This window comes from Papio anubis, chromosome 7 (genome assembly GCF_008728515.1).
Source record: "Papio anubis isolate 15944 chromosome 7, Panubis1.0, whole genome shotgun sequence".
NCBI classification, from domain to species: Eukaryota; Metazoa; Chordata; class Mammalia; order Primates; family Cercopithecidae; genus Papio; species Papio anubis.
The window spans coordinates 37,857,651-37,880,190 of NC_044982.1; the positions used below are offsets into that span (position 1 = coordinate 37,857,651).

Sequence of the window (22,540 nt, forward strand, 5' to 3'; positions counted from 1 at the left end):
CAAAAGGTAAAGCTGATAAATTAGACTTCATTAAAATGAACAACTTTTGCTCTGTGAAAGATCCTTTGCTTGGAGAGTTAAAAGATAAGGCACAGACATGAGAAGATATTTGCACATCACATAAGCAACAAAGGAACTTTATGTATCCAGAATATGTAAAGAACTCTCAAAACTGAACAGTAAGAAAATGACCAATGAAATGACCCAACTAAAAAATAGGCAAAAGGTTTGAATAGACGCTTCACCAAAAAGTATATGCAGATGGCAAATAGGCATACGAAAAGATGTTCAACATCATTAGCCATTAGAGGAATGCAAACTAAAACCACAATGCGATACCACCACATACCTATTAGAATGACTAAAACAAAAAATAGTAATACCGTTAAGTGCTGGTGAGGATGTGGAGTAAGTGGAAACTCTCATATGTTGTTGGAAATGCAAAATAGTATAGCCACTTTGGAAAATGATTTGGCAGTTTTGTATTAATTTCAACATATAGTTACCATGTGACCCAGAAATCTCACTCCTAGTTACTTACCCTAGAGAAATAAGAACTTGGCCAGGTGCGGTGGCTCACGCCTGTAATCCCAGCACTTTGGGAGGCCGAGGCAGGTGGAGCCCAAGGTTGGCAGATCCTGAGGTCAGGAGATTGAGACCATCCTGGCTAACACGGTGAAACCCCATGTCTACTAAAAATACAAAAACAAAATTAGCTGGGCGTGGTGACGGGCACCTGTAGTCCAAGATACTCGGGAGGGTGAGGCAGGAGAATGGTGTGAACCCAGGAGGCAGAGCTTGCAGTGAGCCAAGATTGCGCCACTGCACTCCAGCCTGGGTGACAGAGTGAGATTCAAAAAAAAAAAAAAAAAGAAAAGAAATAAGAACTTGTGTTCACACAAAAACTTGTATATGAGAGTTTATTGAAACTTTATTCATAGTGGCCCAAAGCTGGAAATAATCCAATGTCCAACAGGAAAATGGATAAACTATTGTATAAGCGCACAGTGAAGTACTGTTTATCAATAAAAAGGAATGATCTATTGATACATGCAACAACATGGTTAAATATCAAAGGCATATGCTGCATGAAACCAAACATACAATATGATTCCATTTGTATGACATTCTGGGAAGACAAAACTGCGATGACAGAGAACAGATCAGTGGGGTTGCCAGGGATTAGAGATGGAGAAAGTTTGAACGCAAAGGGATAGTATGAGGGAGTTTTTGAGGGGTGATGGAACTGTTGTGTTTCCTGATTGTGGTGGTGGTTGTTACATGAATCAATTCATAAGTTAAAATTCATAGAACTGTATGCCAAATAAAGATCAATTTTACTGTATGTTAAATTGAAAAGTAAAAAAAAAGTTACAGGAATGAATGTATACTCACAAACTGAAATAACTACTTTGAAGGAAATGAACATTCCATGAGAGCCTAGGAGAGAGGAGGGACACTGTTATGTGATGAAGGAAAGCATCAGGAATGTTTTCCCTGAGGAAGTGAGGCTTGAGTTGGGTTCTAAAGAATGATTTAGAATTTACTTGGGCTAAAGGAAGGTTGATTCTCACAGAAGGATTTGCATGTGCAAAGGCCCCAGAGTAGGAGGAAGATGGCTCATTTTCATCTAAAAAGGACTAGAGCACAGGGAGTTCTCTGGAGGGTGGGAGAAGTGGTGATGGGGAGTGAAAAAAATCTAACCTGTAGTAAGAGTCAGTATGCCTGACTGCTCTAGGTGGGGCCTAGGTTAGGGCGAGTGGAGAGGTATAGCTGTGGGCTGGCCTTATAACTTCACTGACAGTTGGAACATCTTGCAGAGACCTGGGCAATTAGACCCCCCAGGGCAATGCTGGACCTGGGACTGGATTCTCAGTAGTCCTTGCAGGAGGCGGTCTGCTCCCAAACCCAAAGATTCCAGACACCCTGCAGGGCCACATTTACGATAGACCCTAAAGTGCCCTCTCCTGAGGCCCCTGTCTTGTTCAGGAGAATATTGACAGCTCAGTAATATACACTAAGCTTTCTGAGGGGCTTAAGGACTTTGAGAGATAAGACAGTCTGGCTTTTATAGACTACCACAAGGCCCCAGTGATGTAGTTGTTTACAGAAATACTTGTGTCAATAATCAGGTATTTTTCAGATGTGGGCAACAAATCCCCATCACCCTACCCTGAACCACTTTACTGTCCCCCAGGCTCCAAGCCCAGGGCCCTCTCCCCATTTCCAGGCCTCAGGGCCTGCCTTATCCAGGGCTGGGGATGGAGGCTAGAGAGTGACACAGATCAACTTATAAGTTGTCAGTTGGCCATTTAATGGAAGTCTACACCGAATAATCCTTTGCCAAGTGAATAGCCCCGGAATTTGTTTTGTGGTGTAATAAGGGTTGCCAAATGCCTTAGTTTACATACAACAGCCTGGCATATATTCAGTGAGGCATGACTCTAGGCACTTTATGGGCCAAATTTAGGCAGTTATCATGATTCCTATTTCAGAGATGAAGAAACTGAGGCCTTGGTCAGTGACTTGAAAAGTCACATAGCTAGAAAATGGCCAAGATTTGGATCCAGGACTGCCTAACTTCAATGTTCTGGCTCACTGATTCTCAAACATTAGTATTTGGGTCGTGAGATGGAAATTTACCAAAAATGCAGATTCTCGCTCCCATCTGGGCCGGGAAATCAGCATTCCAAACTTTAAATTAGGGGACTCCAGGGGTCTGTCTCTCTCCACCTGAAGAATTTAGGGGATTTTGCGAATGACCTGAAGCCTGAGAGGAAGTGCAACACTGCAGGGCTCTCAGGAGCGGGTACCCTGCTGACCCCTGTGACTAGGCCTAACCGTCTGGGTTCTGCGGCCCAGTGCTCTAGACTCTCACCTGCCCGGAGGTGCGCTTGGGGTCCAGATTGGCTGATGAATATGTATATCCGCAGCGCCTCCTTCACTCCGAAGACTTTCACTTTCCCCCTTGCACAAAACCGAACATCCCACCCCACCCCCACCTCCAAGCTAAAATACCTGGGCCACCCCTCCCCACAAAGGGACGCGCTCCAGGCGAATGGGGAGGGCCCGGAAGTCGGGCCCGGGACGGAGGAGCCGGCCCACCGCCTCCCGGTCGGAAGCGGCAGTGCAGGTGAGGCCGCGGCCAGCCTCGGGACTGCGCGGGTAAGGAACGGGAGGGCAGACTGCACCGCGAAGTTGGCGGGGGACGGCCGTGCACGCCTCGTCTCGGACTTCCTGCCCCGTAGAGGCTGGCCGCCCTCCCGCCACCCCAGGGCACCTGCCGACCACGTCTGGGCGGGGGCGGGTCGGCTCCCGCCCTCGGGCCCTCACCCCACCCCGGCCAGCCGCGGCGGGGACGTCGGGTCAGCGAAGGGTTAAGGGACTTGCTCCCTCCTCTCGGCTCCCTCACCCTTGGAAAGTCCCCGAAATGACGTTTCAACCCGACAATTTAAAAAAGAGTTTAATTATAGAGACAGGCTCTGGGAGCTGGAACAAACTCTCGGTCGGCGGGGCCGGTAAACAACTCGGGAGCGAGCGGGCTAGGCCAGCCGCAGCCTTGCGGAGCCCGCGCCCCTGGGGAGAGGGGGAGGGGAGGGCCGCCGGGAGTTGGAAAAGCCGAGGAAATTCGAGGAATCAGCTTTCTTTGGAAAAACCCACTTTGTAGCCATTCTGGGGCGCCTGATGGTGCTCCTGGCCGGTCCCGCAGCCTTGGAGCGAAAGCGGCGCCGCCCGATGCAGGGGCACAGCCGGTGCCCCGCGGGGACAGGCCCTGGGCCGGGAAGGGTCCCCGCCCGCTCCCAGTCTCCTTCCCCTTTGCTTTTTTCCAGCCCCTCCTCCGGTCCCCCAAGCTGAGCTTCGCGAACCGTCGGGAGTTAAAGACCCGCCGGCCTTTTCTTTTTGGGGGGTGGGGGAGCGGGAATGGGTGGAGGCCGGGGGAATAAAAAACCGAAATAGCTTCACATCAGAACTCAGACTAACCTTGTGGTTTCAACGCGCACCCTGCTCTGTCCTGAAATCTGGAACTCATTACCTCATCACCAAGAAACTGCACGAAATCTTCCCCCCCGCCCCAACACCCACTTGGGCTGGGAAAAGAACGAGCAAACATCCCTGTAAGAAAGAAACCTACACTTGAATGATTTAAATTAAGGTGGATGGAAGTTATTTCCCTTTCTGGCGCTTGCCAGATTTCAAGAAAAGCTGAAAAATGGGAGCAGGGGGAGGGAAGCAACAGGCGGCTGCAGGGCAGCAGCCGGGTTACAGTGGGGGCCATCCATTTCAGGCAGAGGAGACGAACGAAAGCCGACGCCGCTGGGATCACGTAGGTTCGTGGCTGCAGCAAACGTTGTGTTTCGCAAAGTTGAAAAACAACCGGTTTCTCAAACAGTTGTGATTTGGAAGGTTTCGATGGGTTTGCCCAGATGTTGATGAATAAATAAGAAATGCATTAAAAAAAAAAAAAAAAGTGTGTGTTGGGGGTGGTGAGAGTGTGACTCGAGCGCTCTCTTCTGCCCGCCCCGTCCTTTCCAAAGAAACGTGCTCATGATGGGGTGACCTAATTACATCGCAATGGAACTCAATCTTAGCCACACCAGCACCGGGTTTCATAACAGACTAGGCGGCCTCGAGTGCTGGGAAGAAACGTGCGAGGGCCGAGGGGGCGGCGGGGCCCGCGTGGAAATCGGAAAAAAGCGCAGCCCTGCGACTTCCGCCCGGGTCATCACACCAGCACTCGGGCCAAGGCGCAAGGGGCGGGTGGGGGACACGATAACTTTTTATTTGGGTGGGTGGCATCCAAACCTAACAGTATATATTTTATCATTTTCAAGGGAGTCATGCTCCATTGCGGGCCCTTCGGTTTCGTGGCTCCCATGCCCCCCACTCCACCTCCCGCCAAAACGGCGCAGCGTGACAAGGCATACGTTCCACTCCCGTGGGGGCGAGAGAGAAGTAACAAGTTTAAAGTGCCGCCTCCGTCCACCTCTTTACCTTAATTCTTACCAAAGTACCTTTTTTCATTGTTCTAGAGTCTTGAGGTGTGTGGGGGGAGGATGGAGGAGGAGGGAGGGTTGTGGCGCCGCCTAGAATTCAGAGCGCGCGTGGAAAGTAGTGAGTTAGTTGCTCGGTGGGCTTTTTCTGGGAGGAAGGGGCATTCAGGAAGGATTAGGGTTTTCTTGACTAAAGTTTAAAGATTGGATGCGTGAAAAGAAACGCCACGCCTAGGCCTGGTAAAACAATCGGCCCTGGTTGTGGTCTTTTTTTGCGACGCCCCCCACCCGCCCACACCCGGAGAGCGCCGGCTGCAAAGCGAGCGCCACTATCGACGCGTGCGGCGCGCTAAACTGTGCCGCGCTCGCCCCCGCCAGGCCGTGTCCTCCTGGGGGAAAAAGTTTCCCTAGTCCCCCCCGCACCGCGCCCCACCCTACGCCCCGCTGGAAAAAAAAAACAGCAACATAAAATCCTAGACTTGAACGTTCTGTGCGTCCCAAATTTCTAATGTCCTCGGCCTGCCGGGTTTGCGGAGGGGAGGCGAGTGTAGAAGAGAAGTCGGGAAAAGGTAAGTTGTGCAGACACTTGGGGAAGTTTCAAAGGGATCACCAGCTCAAGATGGAAACCGCGGACCGGGCGCTAAGGACGGGCTTCAGCTCCCGCTGGCAAAAAGAGAAAGTCGAGCCCGCCTTCCTGCCCAACAAAAAACAACAACACGACAACAAGAACCCCGGAGGGAGTGGAATGAGTGACGTCACAGCCGCGCTCTGAGGCTGACAAAGGAGGGGGCGCGCCCCTCCCGCTCTGCGCCCGCGCAGCCCCGGAGAGGGGCGCCTGAAGCGCGGGGTAGGGAAGTCAGCCGACTCGAAACTTTTCCTCTTTAAGAAAAAAAAAAAAGTTGTGCGCGGCTCGGAGTGGGTTTTTTTTTTTTTTCCGCCTTCTTTTCTCGTCTCCCCTCCCCCTTCTTCCTTTTGAAAGTTTCTTCTCCTCCCCCTGTCCCCCCCCCCGCCTGACCGCATGGCTGATTCAACTCCAGTGTCAATCAACTTCTTTTTCCTCCTCTTCCTCATTTAAATAAGTTTAAAGCTCCTCCTCCCCCCGGCCCACCAAATCTGAAACTTTATAAATTGGGCTTTGCGCGCCCCAGCCCCGGAGTCAGAAAGGCGAGGGGCGCCGGGAACTGGCGTGTGGGACTCCAGACAGGAGAGGCTGCGCCTTCCCCGCATCGGGACCTTCGCGACACACCAGATCCTCGCCCCTGGCCCGCGCGAGCGCACAGAATGACCACCACCCTCGTGTCTGCCACCATCTTCGACTTGAGCGAAGTTTTATGCAAGGTAAAGGGGGGCGGAGCATTTGCTTTTCAAAAAGTCTTTTTCTTTTGCCTTAAAAAATAATCCCCAAAAGTTTGGGTCTTGGAAGGCAGTGGGGTAGGTGGTGCAGCGAGCTGATTCTTTTCTCCCAAGTTTGAAGGAATTTGGCCTCGTCCTTCCCACCCTTTGAGTTTCAACAGTTCCTGGCGGGGATTACATGTGAATCTGGAGGCCAGGGTTTTGAGGGGCGAAGTTTGCCTGGCAGGGCAGCCCGGGGGCCTCGGGGGGAGGGCTGAGATTGGGACAAGTTTTGGGCGATTCTTTTTTACGTAACGTGCTGCTGGATCCCAGGTTCGCTGGTCTGATCGGGTTCCCAGTGTGCGTCCTAGGTCTGTCCAGCAGCATTACCCACCCGTGGGGTTGGGAGTGGGAGATCCCTCGGGGAAGTGAGTCTCGGGACGTTGTTTTCCTCCACTCTTTGCGGGGTGCTGGGGCTATGCGAGGAAGAAAGGCCAAGTTGTGATTCAAAAAGATGTTGCAGAACAAGTTTGCAGTGGGGCTTGAGTCCGCCCTAGCTCCGTTGGGCTTCTTCCCGCGATAGCCGATCGTGCAGCAAACTTTGGGGTGAAAGAGGCATTCAGGTTGACCCGCTTACCTGTGTTGCAGAGGCATTGCGGTTCGTCGATTGCGGCGGGGGGTGGGGGGAGGATGGGGAGGATGGGGGGGCGGGTGGCGACGAAATGCTGGCTTGAACTCAAGAGTCCCGCGAGTAAGGATTTAATGGGGGCCTCCTTAAAACATGTTGCTTGTCAGCCAGTGTTGAAAAAGCAAGTTTTAAGCTCGGAATGTTCCAGGACTGCGGTTTAAATATACATAGCAAAAGCCTACGGATGTTGTTAAATTTCTTTCCAACCTCCCCCTCCCAATTTGAAAGGGTGAAGCTGCTGGGCTACTTTTTAATTGCTGAAGTGTTCTGCCTTCTCTTAACACGTCGGGTCATGTTGCTCTGTTTTCCCAGCTTGCTGCTCCTGTTGGTGCAGCTGCCAACGCCCCAGGGCTTCAGGGTTGGGGTGCAGGGACGCCGAGGAGCTGAAGAGTAACTTTAAAAAAGTTTGAATTTTTCAGCTTCCTTCCCTCCCTGCACATTCCCAAACTCCACTTGCCGGCCCGGCTGCCAGAGCTCCCCAACACTTCTTCCTTCTTTTCTCGACTCTCCCGGCTCTTTGATCTATTTCTTTCTTTGGCCCCCTCCCCCCTCAGGACTTTTTAAATGAACCCCATTGTTGGGAACCAGCTCTCCACTGGGTTCCTGTAATCCTCTCGGTGGGGTGGTTGCAGTTACAGATTCCCGGTCCCCCCCTGCTGATCCTAAGGGACCAACATTAGAATTTGCACAATGACACCCACATGGGCTGGGAACTAACTCCTAGGTCCCTGACCTGCACCCTTTCCAAATCTTGGGTATATTTGGGCAGGTGACCAGGGTCCTATTGGAACAGAAACTTGCCATTGGTGGCTCTGCCCCCATCCCCACCACCCCCAATCTGCTATTGACAAGGAGGTGGGTAGGGGGGTTGGTGCTTTCCTTTTCCTTTCCATCTGCAGCTTTGCGTTAAAGATTAAACACTGGAGCTCTTATCCAAGCCTGCTATTGCAGCCAGAAGACTAATTGCAAAGGCATCTTCTCAGTGAAGGGGGCGGGGTGGGCTGGGGGTGAGTGGAAATGGTGAGAGATTATTGTAGAAAATATCTTTTCTGGGAACTTAGGGCAAAGAGTTTTATTTTCAGGAATCACATCCCTGTCTCCCTCAACCTCAGACCAGGCCCCCAATCTCCTCCCCACAAGAAAAAGCAAAGGCAGTCTGAAAACCTGTTGCCAAAGGAAGGGAACACTTCTGAAGGAGAAATTTGAGAGTCTTAGGCCAGGTCTTGAGGGAGGGGGTATCAATTAAGCAGAGACTGATTAGAAGGGGACCTAAACTAGCCTATAATAGACTCCTTTCTGAGGTTTACCTGTTTTTGTTGCGGCGGGGGGCGGGGGGGGGGGAGCAGGGGGGCAATCTAGATAGGTCCGGGTTGTGTGAGATATTTTGAGTTGAAGAATCTGTTTGACCAGTAAAGAAGTTGAACTTTACAGATTAAAGTGGTAGCTTTGGGGACAGAGGATATGGGGGTTGCATTTCAGGAGTCAGCGTGGAGCAGTGTGCTTGTCACACAGTCTGGATCTTGTGGTGAATGGCCTATGGGAGGGAGAGAGCGAAGGGAGCTTGCTAGAGCAGAGGTAGAGATGAGTTCTTGAGAAGGAGCGGGCGTTTGTGATTGTGTAGGGGGCTGCCCATAGTGGACATCCTGGTGGGATTTCCTCCGTCCTTACCATCCTCTCTTCTCTTTCCAGGGTAACAAGATGCTCAACTACAGTGCTCCCAGTGCAGGGGGTTGCCTGCTGGACAGAAAGGCAGTGGGCACCCCTGCTGGTGGGGGCTTCCCTCGGAGGCACTCAGTCACCCTGCCCAGCTCCAAGTTCCACCAGAACCAGCTCCTCAGCAGCCTCAAGGGTGAGCCAGCCCCCGCTCTGAGCTCGCGAGACAGCCGCTTCCGAGACCGCTCCTTCTCGGAAGGGGGCGAGCGGCTTCTGCCCACCCAGAAGCAGCCCGGGAGCGGCCAGGTCAACTCCAGCCGCTACAAGACGGAGCTGTGCCGCCCCTTTGAGGAAAACGGTGCCTGTAAGTACGGGGACAAGTGCCAGTTCGCACACGGCATCCACGAGCTCCGCAGCCTGACCCGCCACCCCAAGTACAAGACGGAGCTGTGCCGCACCTTCCACACCATCGGCTTTTGCCCCTATGGGCCCCGCTGTCACTTCATCCACAACGCCGAGGAGCGCCGTGCCCTGGCCGGGGCCCGGGACCTCTCCGCTGACCGTCCCCGCCTCCAGCATAGCTTTAGCTTTGCTGGGTTTCCCAGTGCCGCTGCCACCGCCGCTGCCACCGGGCTGCTGGACAGCCCCACGTCCATCACCCCACCCCCTATTCTGAGCGCCGATGACCTCCTGGGCTCACCTACCCTGCCCGATGGCACCAATAACCCTTTTGCCTTCTCCAGCCAGGAGCTGGCAAGCCTCTTTGCCCCTAGCATGGGGCTGCCCGGGGGTGGCTCCCCAACCACCTTCCTCTTCCGGCCCATGTCCGAGTCCCCTCACATGTTTGACTCTCCCCCCAGCCCTCAGGATTCTCTCTCGGACCAGGAGGGCTACCTGAGCAGCTCCAGCAGCAGCCACAGTGGCTCAGACTCCCCAACCTTGGACAACTCAAGACGCCTGCCCATCTTCAGCAGACTTTCCATCTCAGATGACTAAGCCAGGGTAGGGAGGGACCTCCTGCCTACTCCAGCCCCTTCCCTGCACCCACATCCCATACCCTCTTCTCCCTACCCATCCAATTCCCCACAGGCCCTACATTCACAAGGTTAAGCTCAACCCCTTCCCCCAGCACCTCAGAATGCCCCCTCCCTCTCCCCCTCATAACCCCACCTAACATAAGGACAAGTCAATTTGTCAGTAGCTTCTTCTGGCTTGAAACCCCCTCCCTGGATTTTAGCCCACTTACCATGCATAACAGACAAGTCCCATATTTTGTCAGTAGATGCCTTTTTTTCCCCCCCCCCGGCTTAAGCCTTAAGTGCCAAATCACAAGAGAAAAGCAGTAACAGTTTACAGAAGCAACTTAGTGCCTTGTAATCTAACTTTGTCACTGTGACTACATTACCTCTTCAGCGCCAGAGGGCACCCGTGGGCCTCCCGGAGCCTCTGCCCATGGGGGGGTGGAGACCCGGAACCAGCAGCCCCCTCCACTGGCGACACAACTGCACCTTCCCTCATTTCAGTCTCCCGCACACTTATTCCTCCCCTTTTCCCGGCGGCACCTCTCCACCTGTCCCCTCTCCCCGGCCCCTTGGAAGAGTTGTTGCCAGACTAGGGTTTTGGGGGAAATCTGTCTTGACATTCAAAACCTTTTTCTTCCCGATCTGAATCCCTGTTGACTAATCTTGCCTGGGTTTGTGTAGGTCTGCAGGAAGGAAGGCTGAAAAAGCGGATGAAGATTTTGACTTAAGTGGGACTTTGTGATTTAATTTTTTCTTTTTTTTTAAGTGGGGAGGAAGGGGAAGCTAGATGGACTAGGAGAGACTTGATTTTGGTGCTAAAGTTCCCCAGTTCATATGTGACATCTTTTTAAAAAAAATAACAACAAAAAAAAAAAATGAGAGAAAAGCTAAAAAAAAAAAAAAAAAAAGTAAGGGGTGAGCAGTTAATGGTATTCATTCCACATACAATATCTGTGTAAAACGATTTCCTGTAGAAGTAGCTTTAATGGTTTTTGCTCTAGAATACCGTAGGTCTATCCTTAGAGCACTCACGCCATGCTTTCTTCCCTGGGTTTTAAACTTCATATAACTTTCAGAAATTGGAGAGCAAAAATTTTGCTTGTCACTGCACATCAATATAAAAAAGCTTATTTAACTTATCAAAACGTATTTATTGCCAAACTATGCTTTTTTTGTTAATTTTGTTCATATTTATCGGGATGACAAATCCATAGAATATATTCTTTTATGTTAAATTATGATCTTCATATTAATCTTAAAATTTTGTGACGTGTCTTTTTCCTTTTTTTCCACAGTTTTAATATATTATTCTTCAACGACATTTTTTTGTAACTTTACACTTTTTTGGTTATTTTATTTTAAAAAAATGAAAAATTAATTTAAAAAAATGCAAAAAACTGTTGGATTATTTATTTTAGAAATTCCCCCCTTTGTGTCGGACTGCAAATTGAGTTTCTTTCTCTTTAGGCCTTTCACAACTAGGACTGAGAATGTATGTAAAAGTTCTGTGACAGTACAGAAGGAAAACAACTTTTTATGTATAGCTTCTAAAAGGGAAAAAAAAAAAAAAGAGAGAAACCCTTTGACTTCCACGTGCCCATCTCAAGACATTCCACTCACAGATTTGAGGTTCTGGATTCCAGGTCTGGAGTTTTCCAATGTTAATGTAAACAGAACTGGCACACACACATTAAGATGAATGTAATTATTATTCCTCTTGCTGGTCACTACCGTTGCTTTCTATTTCTCTTTCTTTGTGTGAATTTATTTAAAAGAAAAAAAAACTTTTTGTAACGACTATTTGCAGTTTAAAAATCAATAAACCCCGTTTTTTCAAGAAACATTGATGGTGGAGCTGGTTTTACTTGGTTTTGGTTTGACTTTGCCAGTAAGGTTCTCCCCTTGTATACCGTGCAGGTCCTGGGGAGGAGGGGAGAGAGGGCTGTGGCTGTGGTTGGCCACATCTCATCCCTATAGCTAAGCCTATAGCTCCCTTCCTTGATGCTGGCAGTTTGCTGAGTTTAGAGGGGACGGGGTGGAGGTTTTCTGCAAAGGAGCCTGAACTTCCTGCTGTATTACTTCTGAAAAGACTGCAGTGTGTTAGTTGTTGGCTGAATAGCAACGGGCCCAGCCTTGCCGACACCTGTGTAGCCTCAGCAGTTCTTCTGGGGAGCCAAGGCTCAGGGCCTTCTAGTCTGCCCTGCCCAGCCTGTTGTCTTCATTCCTTTGGATAGTGTTTGGGGTGTCAAAATGATAAAGGAGGACCTAGCACATGGCAGTTGCAGGCTTGGATTTGAGTGAGTTCTTTTATTGGGGTGCCTTGGGCTCATTTTGCCCACAGGAAATTTACCTCAGTCCTAGCCTTTCAACACCTACCCGCGTGGGGTGGGTGTAAGGAAGCACTGCCTGCTTGGAGAGGAACATCCAGCGGGGTGAGGGGCTCAGTCACAAGGAACTGGGGACTGGGACTGGATTTGACATACCCTTTTGGGTTTGGAGGGCTGTTAAGGGGAAGTGAGTGTTAACACTGGCCAACACAACACAGCAAGTAACCAAGGGTTCCCACCACCTTAGTTACAATCTCAGATGCTATGCAAAATTAGGTGTGTTGTCATCTTGGGAAAGGTGGGGTCTCCTTGGCTAGAAGCACCTCCACCAAGGCTGGATGACCACTTACAGGTGGCATTTCACCTGCTGGAGGAGTTGGAACTTTCTCAAAATCTTGAGTGTGAGCCTTGGGAGGATTTATTTGGGGACAGGCAGAGATTGCTATTTGAAGCTCACTTGCCTTTGGTTCCTTACACTGAGTAAGTTTTGGGGGTTCAGCTGAGTCACCATGATTCCACCAGTCCTCTTCCAAAGGTCTGCAGCAGACATTGGGCAGGCCAGGGATGTCCCTGAGACTCGAAGACCTACCTCTACTCTCAACTCATTTTCCTGGTCATCAGGTATCTACTGGGGATCAGGGGGGTGAGGCAGAAAAACAGGGACTATTACCTGTTCCAGGGCAGGGGCTGGTGGTTTAGGAAGGGGAAAAGCAGCCCTTCTTGGGACTGGAGTAAACCTAGGCCTCTTGTTCCTTAAGGAGGAAATGGCTTTGTGTGTATGTGGAGGTGGTGGTGGTGGTTGGTGGTGGTGGCATGTGATCTTTTCGGAGTAAAAACAAAAAATACATTTAATCATTCACCTTGAGCTCATTCCCTGCAGGCATACCTGAGCATGTGGCAGACACCTTTCTAACTTCCCCTCTCATGTGACACTGGTTAGGTTCCTAGAGGCCCAGGCATACCTCCTGGCCAGCCCTGAATTTCCTCTATGGGAGTCAGTCCTTTGACTTAGTCAGTCCTTTGACTTTGTCTAACCAAGACAGAGACATTGACTACTGGAGGCCCTGGAGGGTGGGGGTTGGCTGTAAAGCCCAGGGGAGACTCCTTATCATGTGGGGAAGCTCCATGTCCCCGGGCCTTAACCCTTTACCTCCACCTAAGTGTCTCCCTGGGGAACTCACTCAGGCTGGGATTGAGGTCACCCAGGCCCATGTGTGGTGGCCACAAGAGCCTAGTTGTGTCCCTTCGAGTCCTTAAAGTTAAAGGAACTAACTGTTCCCTTGGGAAAGGGAACAGCAGAATCTTTCAGGCCCATTATTTCTCCAGGATGTTAGAAGAAGGGGCCTCAGCAGCAGCCCCGTGCTGTAGTCCGGCAGGGAGGCCGGGGAAGTGTGAGCCCAGAGCTGGCAAGAAACTCCTATCTCTGAGCTCCTCTGCAGCTGGGAAGGATAGGAACTATGCCGAGGGAGTTGAAGGGAAGGCCTTCACGAGGGAAGTGGGTCAGGAAAGGCCAGGCCAATCCTGGGGCACAAGGCCTTCTTCTCCACCCCGTACCCTGGAGGCCGGGGTGTCTTGAAGGCTGGGTTTAGGGGCCTGCACCAGGTCTGCCATGGATGAGTGGGGCCTCTGTGGCTGCTGGCCCTGCAACCCACTCTCTGGCTGTTAGATGAAGATCTTCCCTTGGAGTAGCTCAAAGAAATGAGCTATTTTGGCCACTGAGCAATGCCTTTCCTGGCCTGGAGGCCTCATTCTCAGGAGGAAGGCTAGGGGCCTGCTACAGTTCAGTGACACTCATGAAAGGAGGGCTTTGAGGGCCAACTGAGATTGTGGGTTAGTCTGAAGATGGGTTTTACAGTCAAGTGTATCACAAGGCACTGGTTACTGAAGAGGTTGAGTGGGTCATGGCAGGGGAAGGATCCAGGGCATGAAGGAAGAAGAGGTGTTGAATGGAGCCCTTGGACCAGGGTTCAAATCCCAGCTCCCCTTCTACCAGCTGTGCTTTGGATAAATGACTCAACCTTGGATTTTTCAGCTGTGTCTCAAGGGGTTACTGTGAGATCAAGTGAGCCATTAGTCATGACAGCTCTTTGTAAGTGCCAGGTAGTCCTCTAAGAACCTCCTGTGTATTAACTCATTGAATGAGCATAATGACCCCATGGAGGAAGCTCTATACTATTCCCTTTGTACAGATGGAGAAATTGGGGTGCAGAGAAATTCACTAATTTGTCACACAGGGAGACAGTGTCAGAATTTGAACCCAGGCAGGCAAGCTCCATCACTGCGTTTCCCCACTATGCTAGAGTGTTGTAGGCTGGGACACTGGTGCAGTCCCTGGCACATGGTAACTGCAAATCAATCAGTGTTAGTTGCCCTCTCCCTTGGCCTTTTGTGGAGATTCTGCATGAACAGAGGAGGCAACCAGTTGGATTAGATGATTCTGCACACACCCCCTCTGTTGAGTGCCATGACCTCACCTCCCAAGAGGCCCTGCATTGGCACATTTGGAGGATGGAGTCTGGGAGGAGGGGGTAAGCCATCCCCTTGGACTTTCCCCTTCTCTGCCTGCCATGAGGTGGCTTCTGTTAATGATCAACAGACCAAAGGGTGCCCTGGGGCTGCCTCAGGGAGTTGGCTCCATGCCCTTCTTCCCCCGGGGTCTTCCACCCCTGTGTGTAGCCAACCATTTAATCATGTCTGGCTGGACTGACTGGAGGCTACCTGAGTTCAGAGGGGGAGGAGGCAGGGAGGTTAGCCAGGATCCTGGTCACCCCCTTGCTGCCTTGCAGGTGGCCCTTCTAAGGTCTGCCGCTTGCCTGCTGGGCAGCAGGCAGAGATTCTGAAGGTTGGAAAGCAAGGCAAAACCTCAGCCTTTTCTTGAGGTCAGGTCAGCACTGGGGGTCTCACCTCTTGATAGGTAAGGCTTGTGTTGAGAAACCTGGCCTACAATGCTTTCTGTGGGAGTCCCAGATGGTTACAGCTGAGTTACCATCATAGAAAACTAGACTCTGAGGAGCCAGGGCAGGGGTTGCCCGTGAGAGCCAACTGCTGGTCAGTGGACAAGGATGCCTCCTCCACATTGAGGCTGTTTGCAGTTGTTTTGAAATGTTGGCAAAGCCCAGATCTCAAAGTACAGGGCTGTGAGTGATGACTGTACCTGTGCTATCAGCTTGGGTTGCAATAAGAATAAATATGGGCAATTGCCAGAACTAAAGCAATTTTTTCAGCACCTGGAGCCAGGCAGGTAGCTTCCCCCTGACTCTAAATGTACTTCAGGGAGAAGGAGGTCATGACCACACAGGTTAGCATTCATTTCTGCCAATCCCAGTATTCCAGGGCTATGGGAGGCTCTGTTGTCCTTGGTAAGGAGCTAGTTTTGGAGTTACAGGGACCTGGGTTCAAGTCCCTGTTCGGCCTCAAAGTCACTTGTGACTTTAAGCTAAACACTTAGTAAAAAGTTAAGATCCCAGTTTCCTCATTTGTAAAATGGGATGATGGTGATGATGATGATGATAATGATATCTAGGTCAATGGATAGAAAAACTGTGGTATTGTCACACCATGGAATACTATGCAGCTACATAAAAGAACAAATAACTGATACACAACAATGTGGATGAATTGCAAGAGCAAAGTTGAGTGAAAGAGACCAGCCACAACAGAGCACATATTGTATGAGCCCATTTGTATGAAGTTCATAAACAGGCAAAAGTGACCTATGATGATTGATATTTGATTAGAAGATAGAGCATACATGTAAAAGTTTATTGACCTGTGCACTGAAGATTTGAGCACTTCACTGTAAGTTATACTTCAAAAATACAAACCTATACAGTTGTCACAAATGTTAAATAATACATGTAAGGAAAAGAAAAAGAAATTCAGTACCTGGCCCATTATAGGCACTTAATAAATTGTGGCTGATCTTTGTAATAGCAACAGTGGAGGATGCAGGTACTATTCTAGTCCCCTTTTATAGAAGGAGGGAATGGTCTCAGAGCAGCCGAGTAACTTGCCCAGGGGATGTGGGGTTTGAATCCCACCCCAGTAGCTCTCAAGCTTGCACACTGTCCTACTACCTAATACTGTCCCTCAGTGAACAGGCGCTGTTTCTGCAGGAAAGCTAAATTCGCAGTAATCCAGGCACAACCAAGTTGACTAATTAGTAAGTGTAATCATCTACATTAGAAAAGTTTTTCTTTTTGCAGATTTAAAATAAGTCTCCTTGCTAGTCAGTACCTCCCACACCCTGTGAGAGGTAAGGGGAGGCTGATTTGGGGGCTAGCTGGGCTCTGAGTGGCTGGAGAGAGGAGAACCTTGACTGTCTGGTGGGCCAGCATCCAGAGGCCACTGTCCTGGGAGTCACCCTGTGGGCTGCTTGCCTGCCTGTCCTGGCCTATCCCTCCCCTTGGCTGATAAGGGCTGTGAGGCCTCTGAGGGGCCTGACTGGCTTAGAGGGGCCTTGGGGAATGCCTGCCTGGCCCAGCCCCACTTCACTGGCTCTCAAGCTCAAGGGTGCACGGAAGCCTTATATAGCTATCACAGCACCACTTCCACTCTCTGTTGCATTCTACTCTTTTGGGAAGTGGTTCTTGGAGCTCCACAGGGAGATGTTCAGCTCAACCAGTAGATCCAGCCACCCCAAGGAGCTGGGAGTGAGTTCTTGCTGGGCTGACCTCCTCTGTGCAGTATCTGCACAATTGGCTCAGCCTCAGTGCTCCGGGAAGGGCCCAAGGCTTGGGGTCAGACAGCAGGGCAAAATTTGAGGAGGTGCTCACTCTCAGGGTCTTACAAGTGAGTGCCTCCTGAAGTTGCACACACTAGGCTTGTGATTTGCTTTACTCTCATTCCAGCCCTGTCAGGCAGCCCTGGATTTGTGATCCTGCTCAGCCATTTTCAAGCTGTTTGATCTTGAGCAAGTTGCTTAACCTCTCTGAGACTTGTTTTTCTCCTCTACGCATGGGGTACAGGAAGCATACTCACCCTGCCCACATTATAGGGCTGTGGTGAGGATCAGATGAAATGGGGAGGAAGGAGCTCTGGAAATGACAAGACCCTAGACAAATGTCATATTGAGAGTGTGGGAGCAGCTTGCCATCCTCAGAATGACAGAGCCCTTCTCTAAAGCTGTTTGAGTATCAAAATGTGGTACTTTGCCATCTTGGCTCACTCTCTTGATTTTCTACCTCAAACTCACATATGGTGTGAGTGTTATAGGTGGTTCTCTTGAATTTATATAGTAAAAATAATAACATGAACCAGGAGTTGTGAAGACTTATCATGCACACTGGCGGCTGGGCCTCTATCACATGGTTACATGTGATAGTACCTGCGAGCCAGTGCTATCATTAGCCCCATTTTACAGATGGGGAAAGTCGGGCTCAGGGAGAAGTCACTATTCCCAATTACACAGCTGTATACCACTGAGCCAGGACCCAGGTCTGTTGGGCTGCAACACCCAAGCTCTCGGCCTCCACTTGTAAAAGGAGGCAGATGTCAAATGGCCTGAGTCACTTAACAGGTCCAGGTTCCGATGTTCACCTTCCCCTGGGGACCCATTGTCATGGAGGAGAATTTCTCCTCTCAGCCCATCCTTTCCTGAGATGTCTCCATCACTTCTGGTCACCCTCTCTGCAGCCCAGGGGCCTGGGGTAGTGAGCAGAGGTAGGGTTCGCTTTCTGCCTCCTTTACAAACGGAAGAGCTGAGGTGAAACGTGGTGTTGGCAACTGCGCTGGGCTCACCTTTGGGTGCAGCAGTGGCTTTGAAACCACGCCTGTTCTCAGTGGTGCTGCTGCATGGTTGGGGTGGAGGAAACCATATTTTATCACTCACAGGGGTGTTGTCTTGTGTAATGTGTGATCAGGAGGGAGCCTTCTAAGGGCTAAGCTGATTATTTTCTAATCAGTTAACAGCTTTATAGTCTACTTGAAACTTGTGACCTTGGGGCTGGCTGTAGAAGGCACCAGGATCGTTGCTGGCATTGGTGTTCCCTCTTTTGGTGCCTTGTTTTCTGAGAGATACTGTCCATTATGATTAGACTGCATTCAAGCAGTTCCTCTCCATTCAAGGAAGTCATTTATTCCTGCAAATGCAGGGGTCAGAGGGGGAAAAATGGTGGATTCTCAGAGCTCCAGCCAGCAGCAGAAGCCAGCAAGGGAGGAGGAAGGAGGCATGACCAGATCGGCACAGCCAGTGCTCAGATCCTCCCCCAGCTGCCTCAAGCTGAGGGAAGGAGGGCAGGGCTCTGAGGCTTCCTTCATTGGCTCAGGAAGGCCTGTCTCCTAAGGAGATTTTTTCCTTTGTTACTAACGATTTTACTGGGCCAGCCTAGCGGGCTCTGAGGCATTAGGAGCAGCCAGGCAGTTGGTTCAGTTAGACTATTAGACTTGGGTAAAAGCTGAAATAGTGCCAACTTTGGTGTTGTCCCTAACCCCTGCTTCTCTCTGTGCATCCTGTAGCTTTTGGGTTGGTTTGGGGCAGGAGCTGCATCTTCCCACACAATGGATGACACCTGCAACCCAAACGATGTGCCCACCCTCGAATGGAAACCCCTTCAGCAGCGTGTGGTCAGACATTCTGGGAAGATTGCTGGAGTGCAGGTTCACATGAAAGGGGGTTAGGGAGCTGGGCTTTCTCTTCATAAGCATGCACTAAATATCTCTGGAGGTTTAGATGTCCATCCCCACATACAAGCAAACCTGGGGGTTACGCATTGCTGCAGCTGCCACCAGTTTGGAGACTGAAAGGACCAAGTCCCACCCCGGCCATCGCTTGCTGATGAAACTTGATGGTCACTTTCTATTTCCAGGCTTCCATTTTCTTCTCTGTGAGATAGAGGGTGGGGCCAAAGAGTAGTTTGTTTCATGATTCCATGAATATCTTAGAAAGCAAAATGCACAGGGCCAAATTTCCTTTGCCACGCCGCATGACAGGGCAACGGAACTGGCAGTGTTGTTGCTATAAAACCCCAACTAGAGTTACAGACGGAAGGGAGTTGGTATGTCCTGTCACTGATGTCAGGTGACTCACACAGATGGGTTTGGGACTCTAGAAGCTGGCTGTCGGAACATCTTTGAAGTGGTGGTTTTAAACACTTTTATGAACTGTAGGCTGAATGAGAACATGTAAGTCATTCTCTTGGTATGTTTTATTTTCCCAAACACGCTATTTCAAATTGAAACATTGCAACAACTGTCTTAATTTAGGATGTGCTTTGCATTTGAACATGCTGCTTATTAGCTGACTGGTTTTTGTGATGCTCAGAGAATGAGTTACTCAGGTTTAAAGTCACAGGGAGGCAGATTTTGGCTCAGTCCAGGGAAGACCTTTTTAAGACACTGAGCTGACGTTTGGAGGTAGTGGACTTCCTGTTGTTAGTAATGTTCAAACAAAAGCTAGGTGTTCCCCCCACCCAACTCTCCCTCTCCTGGGTCAGGGACATTGCAGAGTGATTCTTTGACATCCTATCCAAAGCAGTCCCCTCCTCCTCACTCTCTATGTATCATTCTGGTTTAATATTTCAGTACTTATTACTCTCAGAAAGTGCCAAGTTCATTTAATTCTTGACTTGTCTGTCATTATCTCACCCAGCTTGAAGGTAAATCTGGTGAGGCAGGCTCCTGGGCTCTTATTAATTGTTTTTTTTGAAGTAGAGTCTCACTCCGTCACCCAGGCTGGAGTGCAGTGGCTTGATCTCGGTTCACTGCAACCTCCACCCCCAGGGTTCAAGTGATTTTTCTGCCTCAGCCTCCTGAGTAGCTGGGACTACAGGTGCCTGCCACCATGCCTGGCTAAGTTTTGTATTGCTAGTAGAGACAGGGTTTGACTATGTTGGCCAGGCTGGTCTCAAACTCCTGACCTCAAGTAATCCGTCTGTCTCAGCCTCCCAAAGTGCTGGGATTATGGCATGAGCCACCGCGCCTGGCCTCCTGTTCACCATTCTATTTCATATCAACGCTGATGCCTGGCGCTCAGCAGGCACTTATCTACTGAATGGATGATTTTTCTATTGGTACAGGTGTTAGAGCTTCTAAGAGCCCAATGTTCTAAGGGATTAGACCTTCAAAAGCTGGCTGTAGGTGTTTGAGGGAGCCGTGGTGTCCTGAGATTAATGAGTAGAGGAGTGAGTATTAGGAATTGGACATGTGGCCCCTCTCTGGCTGTTTGTCCTGGGGTGAGTCACCCGACCTTTTTGGGTCTCAGTTGCTTCATTTGTAAAAAGAAAGAGTTGGATTCAGTTATCTTTATGGCTCCTTGCAGCTGGACTATCTTGTGATTCAAGTATTCTGTGTTTGTACTCACTCCTCTGTTCTCAAACTGTTTGTTCAACTCTCTTTTATTAGGGGTTCTAGGCCTGTTGAAACTGACAAAAAAAAGTAGCCCTGGGAAGCAAAGAGTAAATATTATACAAGTGCAAATGAATTACTATTGTATTCTGTATAACAAATTATAAGGACTACAGAGAGACTCCAAGGGAACTGACGATTTAATTAAATAATCATCAGGTTAAATATAGCTCATTCAACTGTGGTACAAATGAACAATTGAGGATTTCTTTCCTGATACGTTTTAGCCATCTGATAGTGTGCTCAGCCACAACATACCCACTACTCTCTGATTTTAAATATACTTTATAAATGGGATGAGTTTATACTTTCTTTCTTCTCTCTGTGGTCTCTCCAGGAGATGGCTAGTAAGCCTGGATGATTCCATTTTACTGGTGAGAAAATGCAAAATAAGCTGTTCTTAATAACAGCATTAAAACAACCCTTGCAAAGGATGGCACCGAATAGTGGGTGCATGTTGAAGTGGAAGGCACAGAGATGCCTAATTTTTTTTTTGTTGTGAAGTAAATTTTGTTGTGAAATACATTTTCCTCTTTCTGCATGCTCCTGGAAGAGCTCTCCTCTTCTGTATCCTGAAGTGTTACCCAAATGCCACACATGATAGCAACCAATTCAGAATGACCTCTGTGATGAATCAGTCAGCACATAGATGGGTACTGGGTTCTAATGCAATGCAGAAGGGGCTGTATGGATCCAAAAGGCATAGAACGTGGTCCTCATGCACACAGTTTACGTTTTAGTTGGTGAGGCTAGACATAAACTAATGAAACCATCAATTAACCATATCAGATTTTGTCCTGTGGATACAAATAATGGATACAATACAATACAATCCATACAAATTTGTATAAATCTGTACAAATAAGGATACAATAAAAGACTAACTTGAGAGCAGATAATTAGAGGATAGTACAATTTGTGATACTCTGTGCCCGTGGCAGCATCTGGTCTGGAGAGAAGTTCTCTTGTAGCTCCACACTGGCCTAACTCTGGGAGTATCAGAGGAACCCTGCTTACTTCCCTGAGTCACAGAGACTCAAGGAATTAAATGTAAATGGTGCTCCCTGGAGCTGTGTATCTTGGTGTCCCCTGCATCAGAAGAACTCAGACTGCAGAGACCTAGCAGACAGGAGGAAAGAGAGCAGTCTTAAGGTTACTGCCCATGGGGTGGAGCCAGCCTACAGACCCATTAAAATGTACTGTGCTTTATACAATATTTCTAAATATTTTGAACCAACGTTTAAAAATCAAAAGATTTAATAATAATGATTCAAATTTTTGGCGTCTCTGGGAAAACTGGGGTATCTGGCCACAGATGGCTCATATTCCCATTTGGCATCAGCCATGTGGATGTTAATAGTATCTGTTTTTTTTTTTTTGTTTTTTTTAATATAAAGTGGGCTTATGCTCTCCAGTTTGCCCCAGTCCCCACCACTCCCTGTGTGTCCCCAGGGCCTCCTGAACTTTCTGTCCTCCAAAGTTACAGAAAGTTTTCTCTGTATCCATATTTCTATCAAAAAATATGAAAAATAAAAGCTCAAGAGGGCTGTGTGCTTAAAAACAACAGGCAATAGGAAAGACTATTTCTTCATGCAAGCAAAGGGTGGCTATGTTGAAGGAATGGAGCCCACCAGCCTCACTCATGTCCTTCCCTGCTGGGCTCCTGTGCCAGCTGAGTTTGAGGGAAACATGGCAGGTTATACAACAGAGGCACCACCTCAAGAATCACCGTAATAGTTGAGGTGTATTAAGGGTTTGTATGTGCCATGTGCTACCTCATTAATCCTTCCAACAGTGCTTTGAGGTAGGTTCTGCTATTATTCCCTGCCTCCCAGAGGAGGAAACAGGTGCAGAGAGGTTAACCAACAACATGCCCAAGATGACACAGCTACTTGAGGACGGAGACAGGATTTGAATGCAGGCCTGCCGGACCTCAGAATCCATGCCCACTTTTGCCCCCTCGCTATGAGTCTGTAAGACAGGTGCCCCTGGCTTGCGCTGATACATACACGTAGTGTCTGTGTGTATGTGTGTATTGTGCCTCCCACTAGAATATAAGCTACATGAGAACAGAGCTTTGGTCTGTTTCATTCCTTGCTGTCTCCTAGCACCCAGAGCAGTGCTTGGCAGGTAACAGGCACTCAGTAAGTATCTTTGAGTGTATGTGCTGGGCAGACAACCCCT

General features: G+C 49.4%; 1 protein-coding gene and 1 pseudogene across 2 annotated transcripts; both read left to right on the plus strand.

The window, feature by feature from the left end:
• Window positions 1-846: 846 nt before the first annotated feature.
• Window positions 847-4,629, plus strand: LOC101002479 (annotated as a pseudogene). The gene has a single exon (XR_001904875.3). The product of XR_001904875.3 is annotated as an uncharacterized LOC101002479 (transcript).
• Window positions 4,476-11,529, plus strand: ZFP36L1 (ZFP36 ring finger protein like 1). The gene is made up of 2 exons (XM_009211808.4): window positions 4,476-6,329; window positions 8,701-11,529. The coding sequence occupies exons 1-2, from the start codon at window positions 6,273-6,275 to the stop codon at window positions 9,658-9,660; spliced, it is 1,017 nt and encodes a 338-aa protein (XP_009210072.1). The 5' UTR covers window positions 4,476-6,272; the 3' UTR covers window positions 9,661-11,529.
• The last annotated feature ends 11,011 nt before the right edge of the window (window positions 11,530-22,540 follow it).

Bases quoted from the DNA above. Each gene is read 5' to 3' on its own strand.
- ZFP36L1 (XM_009211808.4), top strand. From the start codon at position 6,273: ATGACCACCACCCTCGTGTCTGCCACCATCTTCGACTTGAGCGAAGTT. The intron at 6,330-8,700 runs GTAAAGGGGGGC...TTCTCTTTCCAG, and splicing joins TGAGCGAAGTTTTATGCAAG to GGTAACAAGATGCTCAACTA.